We start from the raw sequence: 24,881 nt of genomic DNA, 5'->3' as shown, positions 1-24,881 counted from the left end.
CTCTACCACGTCCTCTGGTTAATGCCTTTCTTGAGTCATCTTGTTGTTTAAATGACTTCCCCATCACTTGAAAAGCCTTTTCATCATTCTTTTCATTTGCCCTGTTCAACCTTGCCTCATGGGATTGTAGAGATCCCATTAGTTCATCAAACGAGTAAGTAGCCAAGTCTTTCGACTCCTCAATAGCTGCCACTACATGATCAAACTTTGGAGTTAAACTACGCAACACTTTTGCAACAACAGTCACATCAGTAACTACTTCTCCATAAGACCTCATTTGATTAACTATTACAGATACTCTAGACAGAAAATCCTGCACTGATTCTCCGCTTTTCATTTGCAAGGTTTCAAAATCACGGCGAAGTGATTGGAGTTTTACTGTGATTACCTTTGAGGAACCTTGGAATGCCGTCTGCAAGGTCATCCATGCTTATTTGGCTGTATTTGCTGCCGCTATTTTTGAAAAAATTGACTCATCCACTGCTTGCTGGATGAAGAACAGTGCTTTGGAGTCCCTTTTCTTGTTTTCTTTAAGTCTAGCCTCTTCATCTCGTTCAGGATACTCGTTCTCAACCAAGTCCCACAAATCTTGAGACTTGAACAATGTCTTCATTTTGATGCTCCAGAATTCATAGCATTCACCTTTGAAGATTGGAATTGATGGTTGAGAAATATTCATTGCATTGCCGTTAGATGCCATGAGTCGTACGCCCGGTTGCAATCGAACCAGGCTCTGATACCACTTCTGTTGTGAAAGGAACGTAAGATGGCTCACTAGAACTCACAAATGCTGCAAAATAAAGTAATCACAACAAGCAATAAAGTGAGGACAGCAAAGAGATAACTAGTTCTCAAAGAGAAATTTAATCAAATATATGGTGGGCACAAATCCGTAGAAAGCTTTGACATACAAAGACATATTATTCATGAATCAAAGTGGCCTTTAAATAGGCTTAACACAATAACTGAAAACAATAAAATAGCAGAATTAATTGGCACTAAATCAAAAATGCTCCCACTACTAACAAACAACTAGAATTTTAGGAAGAAAAACAAAACGTGCCTAAGACAAAGTCAGAAAATAAAACAACTGTTACTTTGAATCAATCTCTAATAACATCCCCACAACTCAACCCGCAGAAAAGGGCGAAATGTACTTTGCTTGATACCTGTTCGATCAAATGAAAAAACGAACCTTTGTTTCTTTGACAGCCAAGATGTCCAGTTAATCAAAATGGTACATATTCAACGACAACGAGTCCCTTGCTCTACTCTCTTTCATGCACCGTACCAACTCCAAACTCAATGAGGCCACTTTCTCTTTTATTTTGTGCCCAGGCGCAATCATCTACTGATGGCGAGCAAATTCATTGTCTTGTTCTGAAATCTGGCTGCGAGAGTTTCAAGGTTGTAGGAAGTGAATTGTTGCATTTTTGTGTCAATTGTTCACAAATCGATAGTGCGATGCGGGTTTTAATGAGTTGCATGGTAGGATTGAGCTGGTGTGGAGTTTGATGCCGTTGGATTATGTGATTTTGCTGTGCGGACTAATGAAGGATGCTTATAACCTGTTTATTAAAATGCCTAAAAAAGATGTTTGATGCTGCCATGAACTCCTCTGACCAGTCGATGTGTTATGTGAGCTTGCAAATAGACAAAGAGGTGAGATCCGTGGCCCTTGGGTAACCACTCAGACGGTGATGAGTGCCTTTGAGAGCTATGAATGTAGAGAATTGAATACTGAAATAAGCAGAGTAAGCATACCTGATTTCTGGTGTTGCTATGATATATATAAATTGATGCTTAGTGACTGGTGTAAGTGGTGTAAGTGGATGTGAGGTTTTTGGTGTTGTTTGGTTATTGTAAGTGATGTTTTGAACTACTTTTTGCATTGTATTAGCTTCTGTATATATACAGGCCTACAGAGTCATATCAGAATTGTTACACAAGATTTGGATATAGTTACAACAAATCAGCTTCTGTATATATACAGGCCTACAGAGTCATATCAGAATTGTTACACAAGATTTGGATATAGTTACAATAAATCAGGAAAGGTATTTGAATTTAAAGAGAACTGATGTGATTTATCCACTTTCAAACTCATACTACTATTACACGCCCTCGCAATTCGAGCCTGGAGGTGGTCGAATTGTAAGATGCTGCGTTAGCAGCTGATGACGCTATTTGGATAAACCTTTGGTAAAAACATCTCCTATCTGGTCTTTGCTGGAGATATAGCGTATTTGAAGTGCACCCTTAGCCACCATATCTCTGACGAATTGAAACTCAACTTCGATATGTTTCATGCGATTATGAAATATCGGATTTGCGGTGAGATATGTCGCTCCAACGTTGTCACACCACAAGACTGATGGTTGAGTGGGAGCCATGGATATTTCTCATAACAATGACATTAACCATGTTACCTATATTGCTGCTGCACCGATTGCCCTGTATTCAGCTTCGGTTGAGCTTCTGGCGACAGTACGCTGCTTTCGAGACAACCAGGATATGAGATTAGGACCAAGGAAGGTGGCATAAGTAGTAATTGAGTGACGGTTGTCCTTATCACATGCCTAATTTGAGTCAGAATAGACATGCAGCTGTAGCTTTTTGCTGTGTTGGATGACCAGACCATGATGTTGTGTGGATTTTAGATATCGGAGGATTCGTTTTAGTGCCTTCCAGTGTTCAATGGTGGGTGAGTGGAGAAATTGGGACACTTGGTTGACCGAGAAAGAAATATACGGCCTCGTTAGCATTAAATATTGGAGGCCACCAACTAGTGCACAGTACAAGGTAGGATCAGCACATGGGTCTCCAATGTTGCGTTGGAGTTTTTCTAATACCACAGCTGGAGTTGAAATGCTTTTGCAAGTGGATATTTGGGCTTTGGCCAGAAGCTCTCTTATGTATTTACTTTGGGAGAGATGCAAGCCCATTTTTGTGTGTTGGACTTCTACGCCCAAAAAGTAATCTGGAGGCCCAAGATCTTTAATCATAATCTGTTGACCCAATGCTGATATGAGTTCCAGTAAATATGGTTTACTTGACCCAGTAAGAATTAAATCGTCTACATAAACAAAACAGAACATTTGTATGCCAGCTTTATTATAGAATAATAATGAGGAGTCAGCAGTAGAAATTTGAAACCCATGGCTCACCAATATTGATGTTAATTTTTTGTACCACTATCGCGGTGCCTGGCGTAATCCGTACAAAAGTGGGTTTTTCTTTGTCAACAAAACCTGGTGTGTCTAAATCACCATGCAAGAATGCATTGGAGACGTCCATCTGTCGAATGGTCCAATTGTTAGAAACTGCTAAGGTCAAGATTAGCCGAATAGTAGCTGGCTTCACAATTGGATAGTAGGTCTCATGAAAGTCAATGCCAGGACGCTGGGTGAATCCTTTGGCAACTAATTGTGCTTTGAATTTATCAATCGATCCATCAGCTTTTTGTTTGATTCGAAAGATTCACTTGCAACCAATTATGTTATGTGCTTGATCACGAGGTACGAGATCCCATGTGCTAGTTTGTAGCAATGCATTTAGCTCATTTTCCATTGCTTCACACCATTCTCTTATTGCAATGGCTTTGGAATAACATGAAGGAACATCTGGTAATTGGGTTTGAGCTATATAAGTCTTTGGTTTCAAGCTGCCGATTTGAGCTCTAGTTATCATCTTGTGAGTGCGATGGGGCTGTGGTGGTGGATTGGGTGAGGGATCCAAGTGAATTATGGGTGAGGCTATGGTTAATGGGTGCGATTGTATTTGTGATACTGTTGCATCGGGGGGTGGGGATGAGGTGAGTGGTGTTGTGGACTTTGGATGAGATTCGGATGCGGACCAAGTAGACCATCCTCTGTATTTGGTTCAGGAATCCAGTCAAAAATAGGTGGTGGTATCAATGATGTGTGTGGACCAATGGACGAGGTGCTTCTATGGCTTGTGATGCAAATGGAAATATCTGTTTTGGTTTTAATATCCAAACAAATATAACCCTTGTGAATTTTGTTGTACCCTAAAAATACACATTGTGTGGACCAAGCATCTAACTTATGTTTAGATGATGGTGTTAGTCATGGATAACAAAGGGAGCTAAATACCCGCAAGGCATTGTAATCTGGGGGACACTGAAATAAAATCTCATAAGGGGTTGATGGTTTAGTGTGTATGGATGGAAGGCGGTTTATGGTATAGACAGCTGTTTCAAAAGCAAAGGTCCAATGTCCAATATTTCAGGGGAACACTAACATGGTGCAAAAGGGCTCGGCCACTCTCAACAATTTGTCTGTGTTTTCTTTCTGCACACCCATTTTCTTGTAGGTATTTAGTGAGGGTTTGATATTTCCCACCCCAGTCTGATTGAAACATTTTTATTGGCAAGAAAAAATATTTTTCTACTAGCTTACGAAACTGAATGAAAACAGACAAGACATCAGATTTATGCTTAAGAAAGTAAATCCATGTATAATGACTGTAATGATCATAGAAAATGACATAAAAACGAAAACCATTGATTGATGGAACTGGTGACGGTCCCCAAACGTCTGAACAGATTAATTCTAATGGTTTTAAAACAAGAGTTGTAGCATTAGAAAATGGTAATTTATGCATCTTACTAATGCTACAAGCAGAACAATGATGTTGTTCATTTTTATTGGAAGAAGGCAGATTATTGGAAGCTAAAACATGAGTTACAGTGCGATTATTTATATGTCCTAATCTCTCATGCCAAATTTTGAATTCGATGGAATGAGCTTGAGGAGACATTGGAGATATGACTTGGAGAGGCAAGCGGTATAACCCATCTTTACTCAGGCCACGGTACAAGATTTGACTCGTGCGGGTTTCCTTGATAAGAAAACAATCAGCAAAAAATTCAACAGCACAAAGAATGGACAGATAATAAGTTCTTATGGATATCAGGAGCTAAAAGAATATTATCCGACTGGAAAGACACATTATTAATAGAGACATGAGAATGACCACAGTTCAAGACTGAAATATTTTTACCATTGCCAATAGTTATTGTTTCAGTGCCCTGCATAGAGGTTGGGTGAGTAATATTGCCATCTGCAGAGGTGACATGATAATTTGCTCCACTGTCCGTGGTCCATAGTTGAGGGTGAGAGGCTGCTAGATAAGTTTGAGGTCCACGGACTTGTGCCTGACGGTTTGGAGGATTTGAAAACTGGTTTCGTGGGCTTGGGCATTGACGTGCAAGATGTCCTTGCCCTTTACAATTATGGCAGATGATAGGCCCACCAGATGTAGTATTTTTGTTACCATATCGTGCTTTTCCACGTGCTTGAGAATTGGTTTTGACAGAATTTGCAGTCGCAATCTGCGCTGTTGGTGGAATATAAGTTACCAATGACTCTGTGTCAGCCTTCAATTGGGTTTCTTCGCTCAGTAATAGAGCATACAACTCATCAAAAGTAATTGAAGCGTTCCTAGATTCAATAGCTCGTGCGAATGGCCGATATTCACTTCCCAATCCATCAAGGATGTCGCTAACCAGTGAGTCCTCAGATACCGGTGATTGGAGGACAGCTAGTTGATCATATAGTGTCTTGGCCCTTCTCATATATGAGTCAATTGATTCAAAACCTTTCTTAAGGTGTTTCATTTGTTTCCGTAGCTGGATAACTTGCGTCCTTGAGCCCGACGCAAAAATGGTTTCTAACTTGGTCCACGCTTCGTTGGCTGTGGAGGAACCAACAACCTGAGGCAGAAGCTGCTCAGAAATCGATGCAAACAGCCATGTCAAAACAAGCTGGTCTTGGCAATACCAGCGTTGTTAGGCAGTCCGTCTGCCAGATTTTTGTCTGGCACAGTTGAGGAAGACGGCACATGGGTAGCCAGGTTGTACCCATTCAGGAGAGGGAGGATCTGACCTTTCAACAGAAGGTAATTCGAAGATGTAAGCTTGACTGAGAGGAGCTAAGAGACATTTGGGATTGAAGAAGAGGAGGCAGAAACAAAAGCTGAAGAGGTGTTTGCCATGGATGGCTAATAATGGCTCTCATACCATGTAAGTGATGTTTTGAACTACTTTTTGTATTGTATTAGCTTCTGTATATATACAGGCCTACAGAGTCATATCAGAGTTGTTACACAAGATTTGGATATAGTTACAACAAATCAGGAAAGGTATTTGAATTTAAAGAGAACTGATGTGATTTATACACTTTCAAACTCAGACTACTGTTATAGTTATGACCCCGAAATCCTCGCCGAGAATGTCTCATATCAGGCGTGTTATCCTTCTCAGTTAGTTATCGGAGCTATCACTCAGAGCTATTCGAGCAATGTGGATTGTTGTGCTTGTCTGAGCTACTGTTCAGTAATGTTGATCAAGTCATCTTTCACTTTGACCATTTGATCGAGTCAAGGGGCTGTTTGACCTTTTCACCGAGTTCACTCCGTATTTTGGGCAGGCCATATCAATGCTGTTTCGTGGACTAAGCTAATTTTGGGGTATGCAAGAGTGGGGATTGTTGTGAAAAGGCCTTGGACTTGTTTCGATGGATGAGAAGGAGTGGCCAGATGGTACCTAACGAGTTCATCTTTGATTGTGTTACAGGGTTTTGCAGTAAGCTACGAAGCTTGGAGCCTTAAGAGAAGTGATGGTTGTTCATGGGATTTTGATAAAATGTGAATTAATTTGACCAGTCAATTGGTGGCGCTCTAATTCAGTTTTATTGTAATTGTGAGGCTGAGGCTGAGGCTGAAGCTAAAAGAGTTTATGATGGAGTAGCTAACCCGTTTAGTGCTTCAAATTCCCTAATTGTGGGCTATATATTGATGGGTAGGATTGAAGATGCTTAACTGATTTTCAATGGAGTGACTCAGAAAAATTCGGTTTAGTGTAATTTGATGGTCGAGCGGCTGAATTGAGGATTAAAGGAGGTTGTTTGAGAAAATGCCTCGGAAAACTATCATTTCTTCAAATACTATGATTACATTATACTCAAGGAACGGTGAGATTGATGAGGCTTTGGTGATTTTTGAGAGAACAAAAGGGGAGAAAAATCCTGTGACATGGAATTCAATGTTGTCAGTCTATATTCAAAATGAACAACGTGAAGATGCTTTAAAGCTGTATGTAACCATGCGTTAATTGTTGGTAGATTGTATTAGTTCTATATTCTCTGTTCTATTTCATGCTTGTTCCTGCATTGGTTCCCTTCAAACTAGCGGAAACGCTTCATGCCGACTTAATTAAAACACCTTTTGATTCAAACATTAATGCTGGATTTTCTCTTGTAGATATGTATTCCAAATGTGGGAAAATTTTTTATTCTCAAAAATCCTTCTCATCTCAGGTATCTATCTGTTCACCCAATGCAGCATGGACGGCTCTCATGAATGGATATGCACATCATAGACTTAGGCAATATCACTCTTTGAGCATATGTTAGATAAAAAAAAGTAGTCCTTAACGGAGCTACTTTTGTTGGGATTCTGCTTGCTTGTCGCTATGCAGGTCTGGTCAATGAAGGGGTGAGTTTTTTCCACTCAATGGAGGAAATCTATGGACCAACTCCAACTTTAAATCATTATGCATGCTTTCTGGATCTTTCTTGGTAGGTCAGGGCGCCAACTGGAAGCTGAGGAGTTTATTAAAGAAATGCCAGTTTGAAGCAGATGGCACTTTTTGGGTGGCTTTGCACAGAACTGCTTGGCTCTGGATGGACATGGCAATGGGTGAAAGGGTGGCCGAGCACATGTTCCATTTGCATCCCAAGCGAACATGTGTTTATGTCATTAATTTTGTCTAATATTTATGCAGTTTTGGGGAAGTTGGGGAAAAAGTTGAATTTGAGAAATAATTTAAGGAGTTTAGAGGTGAAAAGGTATCTGAGTTGTAGTTGGATAGAGCTTAATAATCGGCTTCATGTGTTCTCTGTAGAAAATAGAACCCAATCACTGAATGATTGGACACACAAATCACAGGTTCTCGGAAGAAATGGTCTCTATACTAATTTACTACACCTAAGCAAAATAGTCTTCCCAATTTTCACAGTTAACCACTGTTTTCCTTTAATTATTTCATGGCTGTGATAGGTCAGGACACCAGACTTGCACTTTCAAGGCAGAAAGGATCCTCTGAACATATCCCTTGTCAAAGCAACGCTTCTTGCTCATCGAAGTGGTCCAGTTATAGTTCTCTTTTGTGGTGATGATGTTCATGATTGTATTGCTGGTTAACTATCTGCTTTTTTTGCTTTTGCTTTCTTGGAATTTCATAATTAACTGTTGGTAAGAGCAACTTCCTCTTTTAAGGTTGTTTTGCCGGTGGTGCCTCCTCTTTTTTAGGCAACTTTTTTTTTGTAATTTATTATATACTTTTTGAAAAATATACAGAAATATGGTAAATATGAGTCTAGGCTAACCAGAGAAATCAAGTTTTCATCCTTCCCTAGTTCCCTATTTGTCATTTTTCCCTTATCTGTGAATACTTAAAATCCCTTGTGTCCTTTTTGGTTATTCATATTGTCTTTTTACCATCAAAGTGGCAATTCTTTGTTGTTTTCTTTGACAAAAGGTGGCCGCTGCAAAGAAGGGGCACGGGTCTGGTAAAATGGATTTTCATTATGTTCTATGGGGGAAGACAGACTTGCGTAGTTTATTTTTTTAGTTTTTTCGAATTCGAAGGAAAAATCTGAGTATTTCGTTTGAAATTATGTATGAATACCTCTTAAGCTGGCTGGTTCATAAGAACTCCATTTCATTGCCTGACGATCCATGATCTCATTTTTCAGTTTTTTTTTTTTAATTTTTTTTTGTTTCAGACTTGGTTCTAGAAATGGCCTTCCTCATATACTCAATAGGAGAGATTCCTTTCCACCCTTATGTTGATATTTTATTCAATACAGGACATTACTTCATTAGCATGCTTCATACATCATTAAATTCATGGCACTACAAATATCTTCACTACAGAACTTCTGCTGCTCTTACTGCCTTCCTATGAGCTTCATTGAATTATAGTTTCCGCTGTTACAAAAGCAAATGTGTCGAGTTTGTTAAAAATACAAAAGTATGCATATATATTAGAAATCAACATTGAAGATCTATATGAAGAGATACCTCCATACTGAAAAGGAGTGCCATTATCTGCTGCTAGTTCTTTCAACTCTTTCCATTGGTATCTTCATTAACCACCAGTTGCAACTGCTTGGATATTTCTTCATTCTTTTCTAAATCCCATTTTTGTGGTTCTTCCATGACACCCCTTTTTCTATACTTGCAGTATAGTAAAAGCTGGAGGATGCCTAACGGGGCGCCCAGGAAATTAGGGGACTGCAAAACTTCTTTAAGTTAAAAAAAAAAAAAAGAGTAAAATCGAAGATTGCATTAGGAGAATTTTTGTGTGCTGCTAGACAGGAACGGTCCGGTTTCAGTTTGAAGGTTTGGGACCTGGGACCAGATGGAAGGGTACTAATTTTTTGTTTCAGTCAATTTTGGTTTGATTTATCGGGTTTGATTAAACTTGACGGTTAAAGTTTAAAAAAAAAAAAGAAAGTAAAAAATTCATCTTTAAAATAAAACCGGACCGGGTTGATCAAAATCAATTTGATTTTATTCAAAAAGGGCGATGTCTATGTGCTGCTTTGCTTTAGCAAAGTTAAGGTTGAAGGAGGACAATTAATACAAACCGCTATAAAGAGATCACGGCCTAGCAGTCCATATGCCAGCCAAAGTGAACTTGAGAGGAATGAGAAAAATGATAAATAGAACGGCATGAATTCCACACTCCTTGTTTGTATTACTAGTTTCTGCAATTGTAAAGTTGACACGTCAATATATAGGAACAAAATAATTAACATCAGTTAGCATTTCAAGAAGGCCTTGGGGGGCATGTGCGTGTGGACGTCCAATAGACATGCTTGAAGTACTTCACTGACGGCAAAAAATAAAAAATTGAAAATTAAAAGGAAGAAAAGAAGTAGATAACGAATTAAAAAGAGAGCAAGGCTCCTTGACTCACCATAGCCACTAATGGGGAAGCATACATTCCCACAGAGCCCACCAGACCAACACTCCCGGTGAATACCTTGCGAGTATGGTGATCATGCAATGCAAAAGACGAGATAGCTGCCGTTATGGAGAAAACTAGGATAACTGGTAGCATAGTAACACCCACTTTTATCTGCATATCCAAGGTGTTCAATCATCATTAATGCATATAAATTTTAATAATATATTGTGGGCTTGCATATACGTATGTTATTGACAATAAATCAATAATATATATTAATAATAAAAAAGAATGTTTCTCATGATATTAATTGCTATATATTAAATAATGTTCCAAACATAAACTATTTAAGTTTGCTTACCTTTCCTCTAGTTTCAGCGAATAGAAAATATATGATGATGAAAGAAGACTCAAGGAGAATGCCTAAACTATTGATGGTGGCGACAGGGAAGTTCTCCCATTTGTAGCTTACGACTGGCAATCCATACCAAGTGTAAAGGAGACAGTTTAATAGTGTACAGACGTAAGGAACACATGAAAACTTCTCGATGCTTCTCTTCCTTACCACCCTTGTAAAAGTTAATCTGGAAACATTTATAGAAACACACAAATCTATAATAATTTCAGTTCCATATATATAGTGAAAAATTGAAATCATTCGCAGTTCATAAAATAACATATATGCATGCAGTGTTGAAAATTACGTACATAGGTGCAGTGAAAAGTAACAAAGAAGCTGCATTGCCTGCACAAGAAAAGCAAGTTGATATAAATAGGTCAGTTCAGCATGGTTTAGTATAATACATAGCTAAGCAAGTAGGAAAACAAAGGAAAGAAAAAAAAAAATACAATACCCATCACTCCAACTGCCAAGCGCAGCCTATCTCCCATTTTTTACTGCGGAAAGATGGTCCTAAGAAGGAGAGGAAATGGCCTCAACAACAACAATAGGAGAAGAGAAGTAGTCAATCTCTAAACAAGTAATATTAAGTGTGTCCTGTGGACCTTCTAGCACATACAGGGGATATATATACATATATACCATGGGGACGTGGATAAAAAGAGAATAATAGAAAAATTAAAAGAAGAAGAGCTCTAGTGCTGTCTACGTAATTAACATGTGGACTGCATTATAAAATTGTGAATGTAAACATCACGAGCTCTTCAACATTGGAGGCTTTTTATTTTTTTATTTTTGCAAACTCGTGTCTGGTTTAAACACTAAGATTGATTAGAGAACAGCTCAAAAGGAATATTTTGCTGCTGGGTTCTATTATTGTAAGTGGAAGATGCATGCCACATCAATTCCACTTTCCATCTGATACAATTAAGTTACTTAATTAAGTGATGTTTGGCACTTCACTTTTTGTCTCCTGAGAGATATTATTAATGTTAGTAATATAATCTTATTGTGTTTTAGAGCTAACGCATTATTAAAAGAATGATTTTTTCAATAATTTTTGTTCACTATTTGTACAGATATCGCATATGCAAACAAGCTTCTGTGCATGCTTGGTTTAGTTTATCATTTCTAGATTGCTCTTGATCGCTCCTACTAAATGGGATATTAAGCATTCGCACTGTGATTACAACCATAATGAAAATAATGTACATGTTTAAATAAACAATAGATAATATAAAATTAAGCCTTAATTATAAATTAATTGAATCAATTATATGAATATTTTTAGTTATTTTACTCTATTTAGGGTTCATCTTTCTCTTTTCACCGCTAACATTCGATATTTTATGTTTTAAAATAGTGTTAGGATATATACTACTTCCATTTGTTACAAGTAGAACTTGCATCAACTGATTAAAGTAGGTTTTAGTGCAAGTTTGCCATTCTTCAGTTCCTCATTGTTAGAAATGAAACCATAGTTTTATCCGAACTGAATTGCTTAAGCAACATGTCAGCAGAGAGACAGCACCATCATTTTATAAGTACTAAAAAATTCTCAATGGATGAGTTTGAGTGAAGAGTGAATTTTGATCTTCATATTTTTCTAATTCTATAACTCAATCATACCAATCTTTTAAATTCTAGAGTCAATCAAACTATACTGAATATTGAAATGTCAAATTAATTAAAAATATTATCGACCTTAATTAAAAAAAGGGTAAAGCTAATCAAGATAAAATAAAGTAGGATATCGTAATCTAACTGATTATGCGACCTCAGTTCTAAAAATCAATTTACAAAAAGAATGTTCCAAACATGTAGAAATCTTTTAATTAATGAATATATATAAAAAAAAAAAGATTTGCTCCAATCCTGACATTTATTAGTTGTAATGGTTCTTATAACATGGGAAGAACTTTTACTTGGAACCAAACTATATTTATTATTTCTAGCTTCAATTACTCAAACATTCTATCTATAATCCTCCAGTTGGGGTTTCTGATGCTTAATTTGTGTCATGGTCAAGTACTTGAATGTTGTAAAATAGTGTACACATGACAGGTTTCTGTTAATTGATAACTTATTAGGTGTATCCGGGGTAAATGCATTATCTTTTACAATCATATGAGACTTGTTCTCTACATTATAGAGAGAGTCCACTTTTCTGTAAAAGAGTGAGCATTATTTTTTAATACTCCTAGTGAATCTATTAATTAGCCCTATTAATGACATATGACAAGCACTGAAATGGCTAGCTATCTCTTTTGGAATTAGACATATTAACTAATCAAATTTTAAACTATATTCAAATTAAGTTTGAGTATTTAAGAATATATTCATAAGCTGAAAAGAAAAATACAATCCATGAATTTTAGTTGCAGTAGTGCTAAAATATATTTTAGAATTATAAAATTTCGAGCCAAATCAGAAATCAAATATAAATTAAAAAAAATAAAATTCAATTACATCCCTTATTTATTTATCGAAAAAATTTAATTTAATGATTTTTAACTTTTATCTAATTTAATTTAAAATTTTTTAATTAAATTCAATTTAATTTATCAATAAATTGAACTTTTCCAAAAATTAAGAAATTTATTATCAAAATTAAGAAATTAAAATTTTTTATTTTTTATTTAACAAAAAAATAAGAAATTTAGTTTATAAATTTTAATTTTTAAATTAAATTGAGTATAAATTAAAATTTTTAAATTTATTTAATAAAAAAATTAAATTAAATTTTTTTAATAAATATTAATACTAAATTAAATATTTTGCCATATAAAAAATATGTATCAAACACACGCCAATGCTTTTTGTCGGTTATGGGAACCACCCAATGCCATATTAGACATGGATGCTTGGATGTGACGACTGCTATTATAAATGCACATGCACAAAAGGATATACTTGCTAAAATCCATGAGTAGCTATCAAAATGATGGTCCATGTGTACCATAGACGACTGATTGCCATTGGTCAATTTTTTTTTTGTTAAGTTAAAAATTATAAAAATGAACCCTCGAATTCAGATTTATTAACTTAATAATATGCCTTTATGAATTAAGTTAAACGAAAATGACAATTAGCACATTTCTTGAATTGTCTTGTTCACATCATTCCAAATTTTTTTCCTCCTTGCATAATACGAAAAATTTCAGGCTCCTTAAAGAACATAAATGAAGCTTGTGAAGGGAAGATATCAAATAATAAAAGGAATAGAGAAAAGGTTCTAGTCACAAAGCACAATACAAGAATCTGGAGATGGCAGTGCATATTCATTTGTAACTGGTTCTCTTAGCTAAGCCAGAAAAAAGGTAGATTTTTGGGTACACGCAACAATGTGATGGGTACGAAACCCACTTGGGTAGCACCATAGACTTTAATCTGCCAAAGCAAGGAAGGTGGCTAAGCAATATCAGAATTTTTTTTTTCATTAGCCAAAAAGTGATGCCTTTTCAAGTGTAATGATGTCTGAGACTACTCAGATATGCTACAATTTGCATTCAATTGATCATATATTTAGGCTCAAATTATATTATATAATAAGGATCGTGGGTTAGGTGCACAATGTGGAAACCACATGAAAAGTGAGAGAATTTATGGGGAAAAATATTAGAGTTGTACACCAAGAACTCATGAAATAGAACATATTGATTCATTTTTAATATGAACATGTGTAAGTGATTGAGCTATATACATTTAATGATTATGTTCGTCGGTCCAGGTTTAACCTAGTGGCTAAGACATCGCTCACCTGGATAATGCTCTAGATTCAACTCTTCTCCACAAGATCTTAAAATGCAAAATGCAATAAAAAAAAAGAAAAAAAAATGGACATGTTCAAAAGCTAGTGCTGCTTACGCTTGACTAGGTCTAGGACAAGGAAGTATGAACTATGAACTTAAACCCGACAGAAGGCCACACCCACCACCACCAGGCCATGCCAGCCCAGCTGCCCATGTGGAAAATCTTCTACACTATAATAATAATAATAAAAAAATAAAAAAAAAAAAGAATTGAGAGCTATCCATTGTATGACTCGAAAGCTTTACATATACCGTCGGTAGAGCGTAAGAATTTTGCATGCGTTACATGTGCTGAAAGTTGACCTTGCTTAGGGCTGACTAGGACTACGAACTAGCTGATGTGGAAATCATTTGTTTTCTATTCTTATGGAGGGTTCGGATTTAATTGAGATTAAGGTCTAATTAACTTAGTTATATTCATATTTTAAAGTCCGTGCCCCCACTTCAACATCAGCAAATTCAAGCTTAACCATTAAATTAAGTTATCATAAGTGTACGTTAACTGGTTAATTATTTCCAAGCCCATGTTAAGCCAAGATTTTGCATTTCCTGCAAATCGTTCATTATAATATGTTTATCTGACAATACCCTCAGCGAATTTTGACTTTTAGAGAGATTTAAACTGACAATATTAATTTATTGGGAATTAATAATTTATAGGATATGCTGAGCTTTTATTGACGGCAGATTGGCAAGTGCTTGTCCATCATGTTTATAAAGCAAATATCTGTGCCCGTCGACTTTCAAACTGCGCGCATCCATTGAATTTGTCTAAACTCCAAAATCCTTCAGATGAGATCCTTTTCTTCATCAGGATATAAAATTTATTATATATTTATATATAATCTATCTACGGTGGAAAGAAGATGAGAATGATGGGATTGTTAAAAATTTGAGTATTGCTCTCTATTTCAATCGATTGATATATTATAATTTTAACCATCAATTCATTTTAATTTTGATTGTTGACTTAAAATAATAAATGTTTAAAATAAAGTAAATTTTCTAAAATAATAAAAAAATTAGCTATAATAGTAAAATTTGGAAAATTTTAAATTTTTATTGTTAGCGCTAATTTAAATTTTCAAAAAATTTGGGAATAATAAAAAATTTGGGAATATAAAGTATTATATCTAATAAGATGGATATTTTGAATTTTTTAGACAAAATGAAAGATTTTATTGATAAATAAAAATATTTCTTGTCTACTTAATTACATACAAGTATAATATAATATATGAAAGTGTTTTTTAGATGTTTGTGGTTTTAATTTAGATCTTTACTTTAGTTTTCTTAACTTTGTTGTATTATCATATTTGTTTTGAATGAAAATTTCTATTAATTTTAAGATTTATTAGTTAATTAGCATAAAAAAATTTTCATTATATATAAAGAAAATTTAATCGGAGAGTATTTGGATGTAAGAAGTCCTTCAATCGGTTCATGGTGGAATGCTGAAAGATTCTGCGCTTCTTTGATCATTCATATCAGGTTTTCTACTAGCAACTCACTTAAAAGTCATCTGATCAGTAATTTTTTTATAAGAGATTGAGTGTTCATTTAATGATATAAATCGATCTTCCTCATAGAGATCAGATCTGTGCATTAGTAACAAGAACAAGTCTATTTAATCAGATTCAAATGCTCATGTAATAAATTAATCCCTCGTTAAAACCGAGGAAGAACAACACTTAAATTATGTTGGGAAAAGATTTCTATAAAATAGCAAAAGGGAGAACCGGTTCATGGAACTTCTCCCAGATACCTATGATAACATTATTTTACCCTACCTATGCATTTATATATTAATATAATACATAGGACTTGCAACAATCAAATACGAGTCTGACTTGCTTGTTATTTAATTTATTAGTTGATGGTGCTATTAATCACTTGAAGAAAGATAACCCCTAGCCCTATGTGCACCCACAATTAGGTTAAAAAGGGACCAAAACTAAAAATTAATTGGTTTGTAATAAGATACAAAATTAAAATGATTCATCTTTATGACTATGGATGTGTTATCAGCTACCAGTCAACAAACACACAACATGATTGACATACAACTTCCAGGTTGGTTGAGCAGCATTTTGGCATTTATATCAAACACACACTTCCATTTCCCCACCCCTTTCTGGGCTTTGGAAGATCTCCAGTTTTCTCTCTTTTTTTGTTTGCCATTCCGTCAGGTCGGAAACTATGGACCGATGCCACCAGAAACAAGCCAAAATTACCATTTTTGAATTTGAAGGCTAGCTTCTTCTTCATCTTCTTCTTCCCTTTTCTACTTCAATCATATTTAGTTTTTCTAGCTTTTTAATCTCTTATGCTTGATTCATATAGTGAGATTACTCACTCTCTAGTCTTTATGCATGCAGAGGTTAGCAGTATTGAATGGGAGTTCATAAACATGAGTGAACAAGAGGCAGATCTCATCTACAGAATGTATAGCCTCGTTGGTGAGAGGTAATGGGAGCTACTACCACCAGCCACCCCTCTCCTTCTTTTCAAAGAAAAAAACATCTATTGAACTATGAGCACATTTGGCCTCAATAATGGAGTCATTTCTGCTACTTATGAATGCAATTATAAGATAATGAGAAAAGTGTAATGCTATAATTTGTTTTCCTTGTTCTTAATTCAAAATGCCTTCTATTTGGAATAGCATTTTTCAGGTTCTATCGTCTTTTCATTTCATATACATTTTACATTTTTAACGACTTCTTTTCAGATGGGATTTGATAGCCGGCCGGATTCCAGGCCGAAAAGCAGAAGAAATAGAGAGATTTTGGATAATGAGACACCGTGAAGGGTTTGCAGCGAAGAGAAAAACTGCATAGTGTTAAAAAGTACTCTAAGCTTAAGTCACCAACTTGTAATGGCTTCAAATGTGTTATTCGTTCAAGTGTTTTTCTTCTATATTTATTGTTTTCGCAAGAGTTTTAAAAGTTACTTCGTATTAGTCCACCGAAAAAAAAAAAAAGTTACTTCTTATTCGATTCTCCATCTATAACACATTCTCATAACATCTTCTGCACAGCACAGACACAGGTCAATTGATGTTCCAAGGCAAGCTTCTTTTAGTATATGTGCCAAGCATTCTTTCAGGAATTTTAATGCCTTTATAAGCCGTTCAAAAGCATTGTGCCAATATCTTATCATGAATCTTGAAATCATATTTTAGAGGTCTGATGATAAGATGAGGTGGAACTCCTCAGATAAAATAATGATTCATGCTTATGCAAACATCAATAGAACACACAACGTATATGAGTCAGTGAAGAATTTGAATACATATACATAAAATGTACGAGGGATTATCAGATTTTAAAGGAGAGACACTATTACATGTATATGTGGTGATTTGAAATCTCCAAATTCCGTAGAAGTATATTACATTGTATGAGATTTTTCTATTTTCATGTAGTTAAAAATGACTATGATACAGGTCATTAGTATACAGCAACTGTTGATGAGTAGTCATAGGAGGGGAGTAAGTAATGTAAGCAAAACCTTATGATGTTCACCAATTCAGACAACATAACGGCGAAGATAATCAACTCTAGCTGGGTGCTTGAGCTTCATGAGTGCCTTAACTTCATACTTCCTAACCATTTCTCTTGACATGCTCAAATTTCCAGCAATCTCTCCTAATGTTCTATCACCTTTACCATCTAGCCCATATCTCTGTCTGATCACTAGGCTCTCCTTTGGCTTTAGAGAATCAAGCTGTTAAGGATTTTCAGAAATTAATTAAAACGTTATTGATAGTAGTATGATAACAACCAATTGAACTTATCTAGTAATGACAATTGTAATAGGATCCAAGGGAGAATTAAAGCAATCATGTGTACTTTCCTCCAGGAGGGAAATATAAAAGAACTATAGAAGCATTTAATAAAATAAATCTATCCCCAGGGAAATAAAAACTTCCCCTCAAATAGCAAACAAGTTCTCAAAATCTCAAAGTCCAAGTGTAAAGCAAGTGCCTTGTGCTTATGCATCTTAATCGAAGAGATGTCCAAATAAGTGATATAACCGAAAAACAGGTTAAAAGACATTAAAAGAAAAAAAAAAGTGGCCCAATGCACGAAGCATCCCATACTTATGGGCTCTGGGGAGGATTGATATATGTAGCCTTACCCTGCTTTGCAGAGAGGCTATTTCCGTGGTCGAACCTTGTGACCTCAGAGTAACCTTACCATCACACCAAAGCCACCCTCTTAACTTAAAAGACATTAAGATCAAAAAAATTATGATAGAAAAACTTTGAAAGAAAATTCAACAGGCCTCGAAATAAAACCATTTGTTCACTTCTGGTTGAACAATGCATAGTAAGTGTTAACTCCTGTAAGATTTAAACTATAAGCTATTAAAGAGAGAAATCAACACATTACAAAATCCAAGGTTTATAGGCTATTAAAGAGAGAAATCAACACATTACAAAATCCAAGGTTTATAAGCTATTAAAGAGAGAAATCAACACAGTACAAAATCCAAGGTTTTGGGAGGATAAATAATTACCACATCATCAAGAGCAAGCCTTAGAAGAGCTGGCTGCCTCCGGTTATCACCTCCATCAATGTCAGTGATCCCACTGATGAACTCTTCCTGGGTAACTGCATGCCTTGAATGTAGAGAGAAAACAGGTTTTGAAGCCCTCATTACTTCATGATACCTCTCAGGAGAGATCCCCACCCTCTCTTTAATCTCTTCCTCTGTCGGCTGTCTTTGAAGTTCAACCAACAACTCAAGTTTGGCTTTCTGGATCTCTACTCTTACCTGCAAAAATTGAAGTTTGAATGTCATAATGTATCCCCATTCACTGGCAGCAACCAATGCTCACCCGAACCAGACTTCAATATAGACATTGCTCTTTTCTAAATCTTTCTTTATGGTCTACTTGATGCTCAAGACTTGCAACAGCTAATGGAAAGTAGGGTAGCTAAGTGGAGGAAAAGGATCCATATAGACTAGCAACTGATTCTTCTGACATAGATGCAACAGCAAGCACTCCAAGGAACAAAAAACCTTTATTTAGAATGAAAATAAAATGGGACACACATAATCATCATGATATTCTGAAGAAATGGAGAAAAAAGAAAGAAAGAAAGAAAGAAGCTTAGGTATGAAGAGAACATACTGATTCAAGACCAAACGAGACACGTGTAAAGCTCGAGAGTGTCATTGAACGTATTATGGCATGTCTAATCCAAAAAAGACTATATGTTGAGAGCCGAAATCTCCTTTTGGGTTCAAAGCGATCAATTGCTGTAATAAGTCCCTTAATTCCTGCTTGACAAAGGTCTTGAAATCTGGGCCCATTTGCAAAGTCTTGAAAATATTTATTGATTACAAACAATATAAGCCGGAGATTGTGCTGCAACAGATAAAAGAATTATAAATAAAAGTTCTTTCTTCAAAAAGATGAGACATTCTCATGTTTTAGAAGGACATTAACCATCCATTTTGACCCAAATATGAAATTGGACAAAAACCATAAGCACTTAAAAGTTAAGTAATTTATTCAAACTGATATCATCAACAATATTATTGTCCCCCAGTAACTCAGTTACTTGTACTAACAGTCATTGTAATCAATGGATATAAACAGTTACCTTAATTAGCTTGTTTCTTGCGGCTTGACCAACTCTTATCTGTTTCCTTACTTGCTCTACATTCATATTTGTTGCCTCAGCTAATTCACCTTTATTTGGTTCTCTACCCAATTTTTTTTGCAAACGGTCTTTCACTTGAAGGAGTGCCTAACATAAACACACATGTAACTAAGCAACAAAAACTACCAGTTCTTATCAAAGAATGCAAATGATCAATTTTCAAAATTGAAGACATTTCAAAAAAGTCTACACACAATACTCACCTTCATGGGTTGCATCAACTTGAACAACCAGGTATGCTCTGTTGAAGGGAGAACTGGAGGTATCTTCATTTTTTTCCATTCCAAGCTGACCAAATCAGTTGACGCAGAATAATCCCTCACAAGTTCCTCAATCTTTTCATCTTCATCCTCAGCATCTGTTTTCTTCCTAATTGCAGTTACCACTTCCTCTGCCTTGTACTTCGTCATTGCAATTCTTTTGTCAAGGCTCAATCGTTTAGCTTTCTTTGCAGGGTTCTTAACAACAAATTTACTAGTTCGAATCACTGCTTTCTTGTCACCTTCACCATTTTTCCTTTTCCTTCGTTGACCTTTCCCAATCAAGACATTTACATCTACATCAGACGCATCAGTTGAAGGGCTAAGCTTGTATAAATTTTCAAGCTTAGCAGCAGCTTCATTGTAATCCACTTCCAAGGTGCTTGAAGACAATTCATTGTTAGTTTTTCCTCGTCTCTTCTTCCCTTTGGGTGGCTGTACAGGCAACGGGATTCGCTCACGAGGTGCAATCAAAGCTGTGTTATTGGATTTATCTTCTTTAAATGCCACAATCAACGATCCTTTTACTGTGGATTTGTAATTTGAAATTTTTGTGCTGAATCCTAGTGTTGTCTGAGCAGCTGAGCTAGAAGCAGTTACAACTCCCATGCCAAGTTCCTAGTGAGAATTTTAAGTGACTGAGGACTTTCCTCTCACTGCACAAACACTGAAAACAACAATGGTGCAGTTACTGAGAATCCATATCCACCATTCACCATGGCGTCATATGAACACACACACACACACACACACACACACACACTCTTAAATTCCCTACATTAAGGTTTTTTAGGATAAATGATTCCCCTTTCTACTGAAATTTTAAATAAATCTCTCTATTCTTTCTCCCCATAAATTCTTTGTGGAGAGAAAGCATTTCCTCATTTTGATTCTATGGTTCAACAGAATTAAGAAAAACATTAGCCTGATTAAACCAGTCAGCCTCGCCTCATTTTCGTGCATTATGGCTTTCTTGAGTTCTGATCACGAACCAACATGCACGTACAAACCATAAGAAACTAAAAATCTCATGGAGATGGAACGTCTAAATTACCAAGAAAATAATAATTAACAATCAACCTAACTGGATACACTTAACCATAGAACCCAGCTAAGAATTTGCAATTAACGTTAATCTATTATAGAAAAACACCCAAACCAACATGCACAGCTAACCAGAAACAAAATAAAACAAATGAAAAGTAAAGATCTGCAGAAAATCAACATCACAGCTTATTACAAATCAACAAAAAAATTTCAAAAACCATGCCGTAATATATATGAAACGCAAAAAAAAATAGCATACCTGGATAAATACAGCAACACCCAAATTTCCCACTTCACGCAGAATCTCCGATTTCTAGAGGTAGTGATTTCTAGAACAGACTCAAAGCAGAAGAACACAGGGGATCAAAAATAAAACTTATTTTGAGCTTTTATAGAAGAAAGAAGAATCATAAACATGTAAAGTACGGTGTCCACGAGTCGTTTCTCTGAATAATCAAAAGGATAGAAACATGGGTTTATCGTATCAACGGTTACTAACGTGACAAGTGAGACACAAAGATTGCGACATAAGAATCGAGGTGACGACGTGGCCAGAGCCGAAGTAGGAAATAGTATCTCTGAGGTCTTACGTGGCCACTTTATAGTGGGAAGAGGAGATATTTTGAAGGAATTTATGGATGGTGTTATAACACGTGGAAGGTTCTCATTGGAAATGACATACGAGATGTGGCTTGTAGGGTCCAGCGAATGTGGTGGTCTAGGGTGTCCTTACGTTTCCTAATCGCGGCCAGTTTAAAAGCATGTCTTTAAAATTAGGATAATTATTTGGGTGAATTTCATCAATGGCACCTGAATTTAGGGTGTTATAATAGTAGGATATATGAATTTTAATATATAACAAAAAAATCACATAAATATTAATCACTTTTACCTATTATAATCACTTTTTAGGTTACAAAATTATTTTGGCATTATTCTTTTTTTTTTTTTTTTTAAAGTTTCAAGAGACTAAAATATCATTGAGTTTTTTTTTTTTCACCACTCCTCTCTCCTTTTTATTTCTTCTTTACCTGCCTAATCCTCTCTGTTTCTGTCTTTCTTCACCAGTCTCCTGTGTCTTTTTTTTTTTAATCTCTCTCTCAAATCTCTTCCTCTTTGTCAAAAATTGCTGAAATAAAAAAGTGCAAACCTACTGAAAAATCTTTAGCAATATAGTAATTTGAAAAAAAATAATATAACAATTTTTTATTATCTATCTATTTGATTTTCCAGCAAATGGCTATCATCTGCACCTAAGAAATTTTGCACTTGAAGAAAATTTTGAATTTGCCCAAAATCAAGAAAAACAAATCAATATAAAGGAGCACCTAACCTACAAGTAATTTAAAGTTGGATAAAGATTCAAATTCAAGAATCAGCTTCTGATGGTAATGAGTTTAACAAAATTAGTTTCAAACAAGTTTTGCCAAATACCTATGATTCACCATGTCAAAGATTGTAAGCTAGACATATTAAGAACACATGCCATTCTCAATAGCAATTGAAAATGCCATTTCATACTCGAGTTTCTCAAAAACCTATATAGGAAATTATAGTAGGTGATAAGAGTTTTGGTATCTGCTAGCTTTTGTAACTTTTGAAATGAGAAAGGAATTGTTCTTTACTTGTGTATTGTACTTATTCAAACAAATTTAGTGAGTTCAAAATTGTAGAATATCTGGCAAATTAGCATAAAAGCATAAGTGCTAGACACAAGTAGGCATAAACTTACCTGCATAAATATGACATGATGCCCATCATCAAATTGTTATCAATTAGTTATTAAAAAAGAGCCATTGTGAATAGAGCTATAAACAAAAAGAATAGTTCTTTTAGGACTTTCATCAAACATAAAAGACTGCAAAACCAAATGAACTGAAAGACTTGAATTTCATACATTACTCTTTAATATTTGTATATATGTTATCTACAAAGTTCAGACTCTTCAAGCCTGATAATTTTAGGGAGAAAAAAAAAAGAACATTAAATGTTATAAAAAATACATTATAAAAAAAGTGCAAATCTAACTATCCTAATAGTAATAATATTGCAAGTCTAGATGGATCAAACCAGAACATCAAGTCACACCCATAACATTTTTAAGCATCTACTAAGGTATATCAAGTAATATTGCAATGAAAATGAAGCACGAGCTTTTGACCAGTTTAACTTGTAATGTGTGAGAGCCAGGTATTCAAATCACACCATTTTAGAGGTTTACATTTATTATAACCTTCCTAAAAGCTCCATATTCACAAAAAGTGAAAATGAACTTGTCACTCGTGCAAATAAAATTCAAGTCGTGAGATGGACAAAATGCATGTTCCTCATGTTTCTGTTTGGGTCGCGATTAGGGGTCAAAACTGACAGGCATCATTGGAGTTACTCAAGGTCAATCGCATGTCTAGTAGTGATGGTGTGGTTTTATGGTGGCTTTGGTGATTAACATAGAGAAGGCAAAGCGATCGTGAGAGAGATGGAGGAGAAAAGGAGAAGGCCTAAGGGAGAAGTGTAGAGATAAGATCAATAAGTGGAGCATGTTTATTTAAGGATAGAAAAGTATTTTATTTTAAAAAATAATTTTATATAGACAATGTAACCTATAAATTGGTTATAGACAGTAATATGATGTTTTGTAGTACTAAAATTAATGTTGATATAGTTTTATGTTACAAATTAAAATTTGTATATTATATTATTATAGTTATAGAGTCTTAAATTAAAATATCACGAGTAAAATATACCCATAATTATTGCCTACCTAAAATTGATATTAATGAAAATTAAATATTTTTATACTTAATTAATAAGTTATCATCGTATTATTAATTATTTACCTATACTTCATATTCAACTATTAATTTAATATAATGCTCTTAGGCCATATTTAGTATAATGTAACTAAAGTTATAATGTAACTATGATTTCATTACATATTTAATTATATTATTCGGTGATAAAAAAATTAATATAATAGAATGGTAATTGTATAATGTAAATAATTATTTTTAAAATAACATAATGATCATTATATACAAAAATATATATAATCATAAATATTAGTTTTGATTTTTTTTTTTTTTCCATTTGTTATCAACTCTACCAACTCCATTATATGGTTACTACTACTATTACCATTATTATCCCACCCTATTATCACTATCACCATGTTACTATTATCATTATCGCTACAACCATCATCGCTACAACCATCATCGCTATCACCATTTAGCCACTATCACCTCCACCACCACTATTATCTCACATTACCATCGTTATCACCTAACCAACTGCTGCTACTATTATTTGATTACCAATCATTACAATAATTACCACTTATTATTAACACTATAAATAAATCAAATATTAAAATTATCATTATGTTACATTATTTATATTTTTATTTTTAATCAAATATATAAATGTAATTATATTTTATTACATTACACTTTATTAAACATAACTTTAATTCGTATAAATAAGATTCTTTCTTACAATTTGGAAGTAAATTAACATCCGAATAAGTTGAAAATCATAAAAATACTTATTAGACATTAGTAAGCAATAAAAAAAGTGTGAATTTATGCTCAATTACTTATGTAAAAAAAAGTTAATTTATTAAAAAAAATCATAATTATATCATTACTAGTCGATTTACCTACCTAATGTGTGGATTCTCATTGA

The 24,881-nt window shown here is 34.8% G+C and overlaps 3 protein-coding genes and 1 pseudogene across 5 annotated transcripts; 2 read left to right on the top strand and 2 right to left on the bottom strand.

Annotated features, from left to right (window-relative positions):
- The first annotated feature begins 1,172 nt into the window (after positions 1 to 1,172).
- On the top strand, positions 1,173 to 8,992 carry LOC110639208 (pentatricopeptide repeat-containing protein At2g13600-like; annotated as a pseudogene).
- On the bottom strand, positions 8,840 to 10,993 carry LOC110646740 (bidirectional sugar transporter SWEET3). Its single transcript, XM_021800279.2, has 7 exons — positions 10,855 to 10,993; positions 10,709 to 10,745; positions 10,362 to 10,584; positions 10,010 to 10,171; positions 9,678 to 9,797; positions 9,109 to 9,321; positions 8,840 to 9,015 (listed from the first exon to the last, which is right to left on the bottom strand). The coding sequence occupies exons 1-6, from the start codon at positions 10,889 to 10,891 to the stop codon at positions 9,151 to 9,153; spliced, it is 750 nt and encodes a 249-aa protein (XP_021655971.2). The 5' UTR covers positions 10,892 to 10,993; the 3' UTR covers positions 8,840 to 9,015; positions 9,109 to 9,150.
- A 5,261-nt stretch (positions 10,994 to 16,254) lies between these two features.
- On the top strand, positions 16,255 to 17,208 carry LOC110646732 (transcription factor TRY). Its single transcript, XM_021800270.2, has 3 exons — positions 16,255 to 16,463; positions 16,591 to 16,678; positions 16,944 to 17,208. The coding sequence occupies exons 1-3, from the start codon at positions 16,412 to 16,414 to the stop codon at positions 17,050 to 17,052; spliced, it is 249 nt and encodes an 82-aa protein (XP_021655962.2). The 5' UTR covers positions 16,255 to 16,411; the 3' UTR covers positions 17,053 to 17,208.
- A 272-nt stretch (positions 17,209 to 17,480) lies between these two features.
- Positions 17,481 to 21,721, bottom strand: LOC110646719 (RNA polymerase sigma factor sigE, chloroplastic/mitochondrial). Of its 3 annotated transcripts, none has more exons than XM_021800258.2 (6): positions 21,457 to 21,712; positions 20,094 to 20,806; positions 19,831 to 19,977; positions 19,356 to 19,592; positions 18,737 to 18,994; positions 17,481 to 17,941 (listed from the first exon to the last, which is right to left on the bottom strand). In XM_021800258.2, the coding sequence occupies exons 2-6, from the start codon at positions 20,757 to 20,759 to the stop codon at positions 17,744 to 17,746; spliced, it is 1,506 nt and encodes a 501-aa protein (XP_021655950.2). In that variant the 5' UTR covers positions 20,760 to 20,806; positions 21,457 to 21,712; the 3' UTR covers positions 17,481 to 17,743. The 3 variants fall into 3 exon arrangements, with proteins under 3 accessions (XP_021655950.2, XP_021655942.2, XP_057988748.1); XM_021800250.2 differs by having other exon boundaries at positions 20,094 to 20,817; positions 21,457 to 21,711; XM_058132765.1 differs by lacking the exon at positions 19,356 to 19,592 and having other exon boundaries at positions 20,094 to 20,817; positions 21,457 to 21,721.
- Positions 21,722 to 24,881: the final 3,160 nt, after the last annotated feature.

This window comes from Hevea brasiliensis, chromosome 13 (genome assembly GCF_030052815.1).
Source record: "Hevea brasiliensis isolate MT/VB/25A 57/8 chromosome 13, ASM3005281v1, whole genome shotgun sequence".
NCBI classification, from domain to species: domain Eukaryota; kingdom Viridiplantae; phylum Streptophyta; class Magnoliopsida; order Malpighiales; family Euphorbiaceae; genus Hevea; species Hevea brasiliensis.
The sequence above is the reverse complement of the archived record's forward strand: the minus strand, read 5'-3'. Positions and strand labels throughout refer to the sequence as shown.

Excerpts from the sequence above, each read along its gene's own strand:
- LOC110646719 (XM_021800258.2), bottom strand. The coding sequence starts at position 20,759 with ATGGGAGTTGTAACTGCTTCTAGCTCAGCTGCTCAGACAACACTAGGA. Across the intron at positions 19,593-19,830 it reads CAAGAAACAAGCTAATTAAG|CACAATCTCCGGCTTATATT; the intron begins GTAACTGTTTAT and ends TATCTGTTGCAG. Across the intron at positions 17,942-18,736 it reads GGCTTGCTCTTGATGATGTG|CTTGATTCTCTAAAGCCAAA; the intron begins GTAATTATTTAT and ends AATCCTTAACAG.
- LOC110646732 (XM_021800270.2), top strand. The coding sequence starts at position 16,412 with ATGGACCGATGCCACCAGAAACAAGCCAAAATTACCATTTTTGAATTT. Across the intron at positions 16,464-16,590 it reads TACCATTTTTGAATTTGAAG|AGGTTAGCAGTATTGAATGG; the intron begins GCTAGCTTCTTC and ends TTATGCATGCAG. Across the intron at positions 16,679-16,943 it reads TATAGCCTCGTTGGTGAGAG|ATGGGATTTGATAGCCGGCC; the intron begins GTAATGGGAGCT and ends ACTTCTTTTCAG.
- LOC110646740 (XM_021800279.2), bottom strand. The coding sequence starts at position 10,891 with ATGGGAGATAGGCTGCGCTTGGCAGTTGGAGTGATGG. Across the intron at positions 10,172-10,361 it reads TCGCTGAAACTAGAGGAAAG|ATAAAAGTGGGTGTTACTAT; the intron begins GTAAGCAAACTT and ends TTGGATATGCAG. Across the intron at positions 9,322-9,677 it reads GCCGTGATCTCTTTATAGCG|TCCCCTAATTTCCTGGGCGC; the intron begins GTTTGTATTAAT and ends GAAGTTTTGCAG.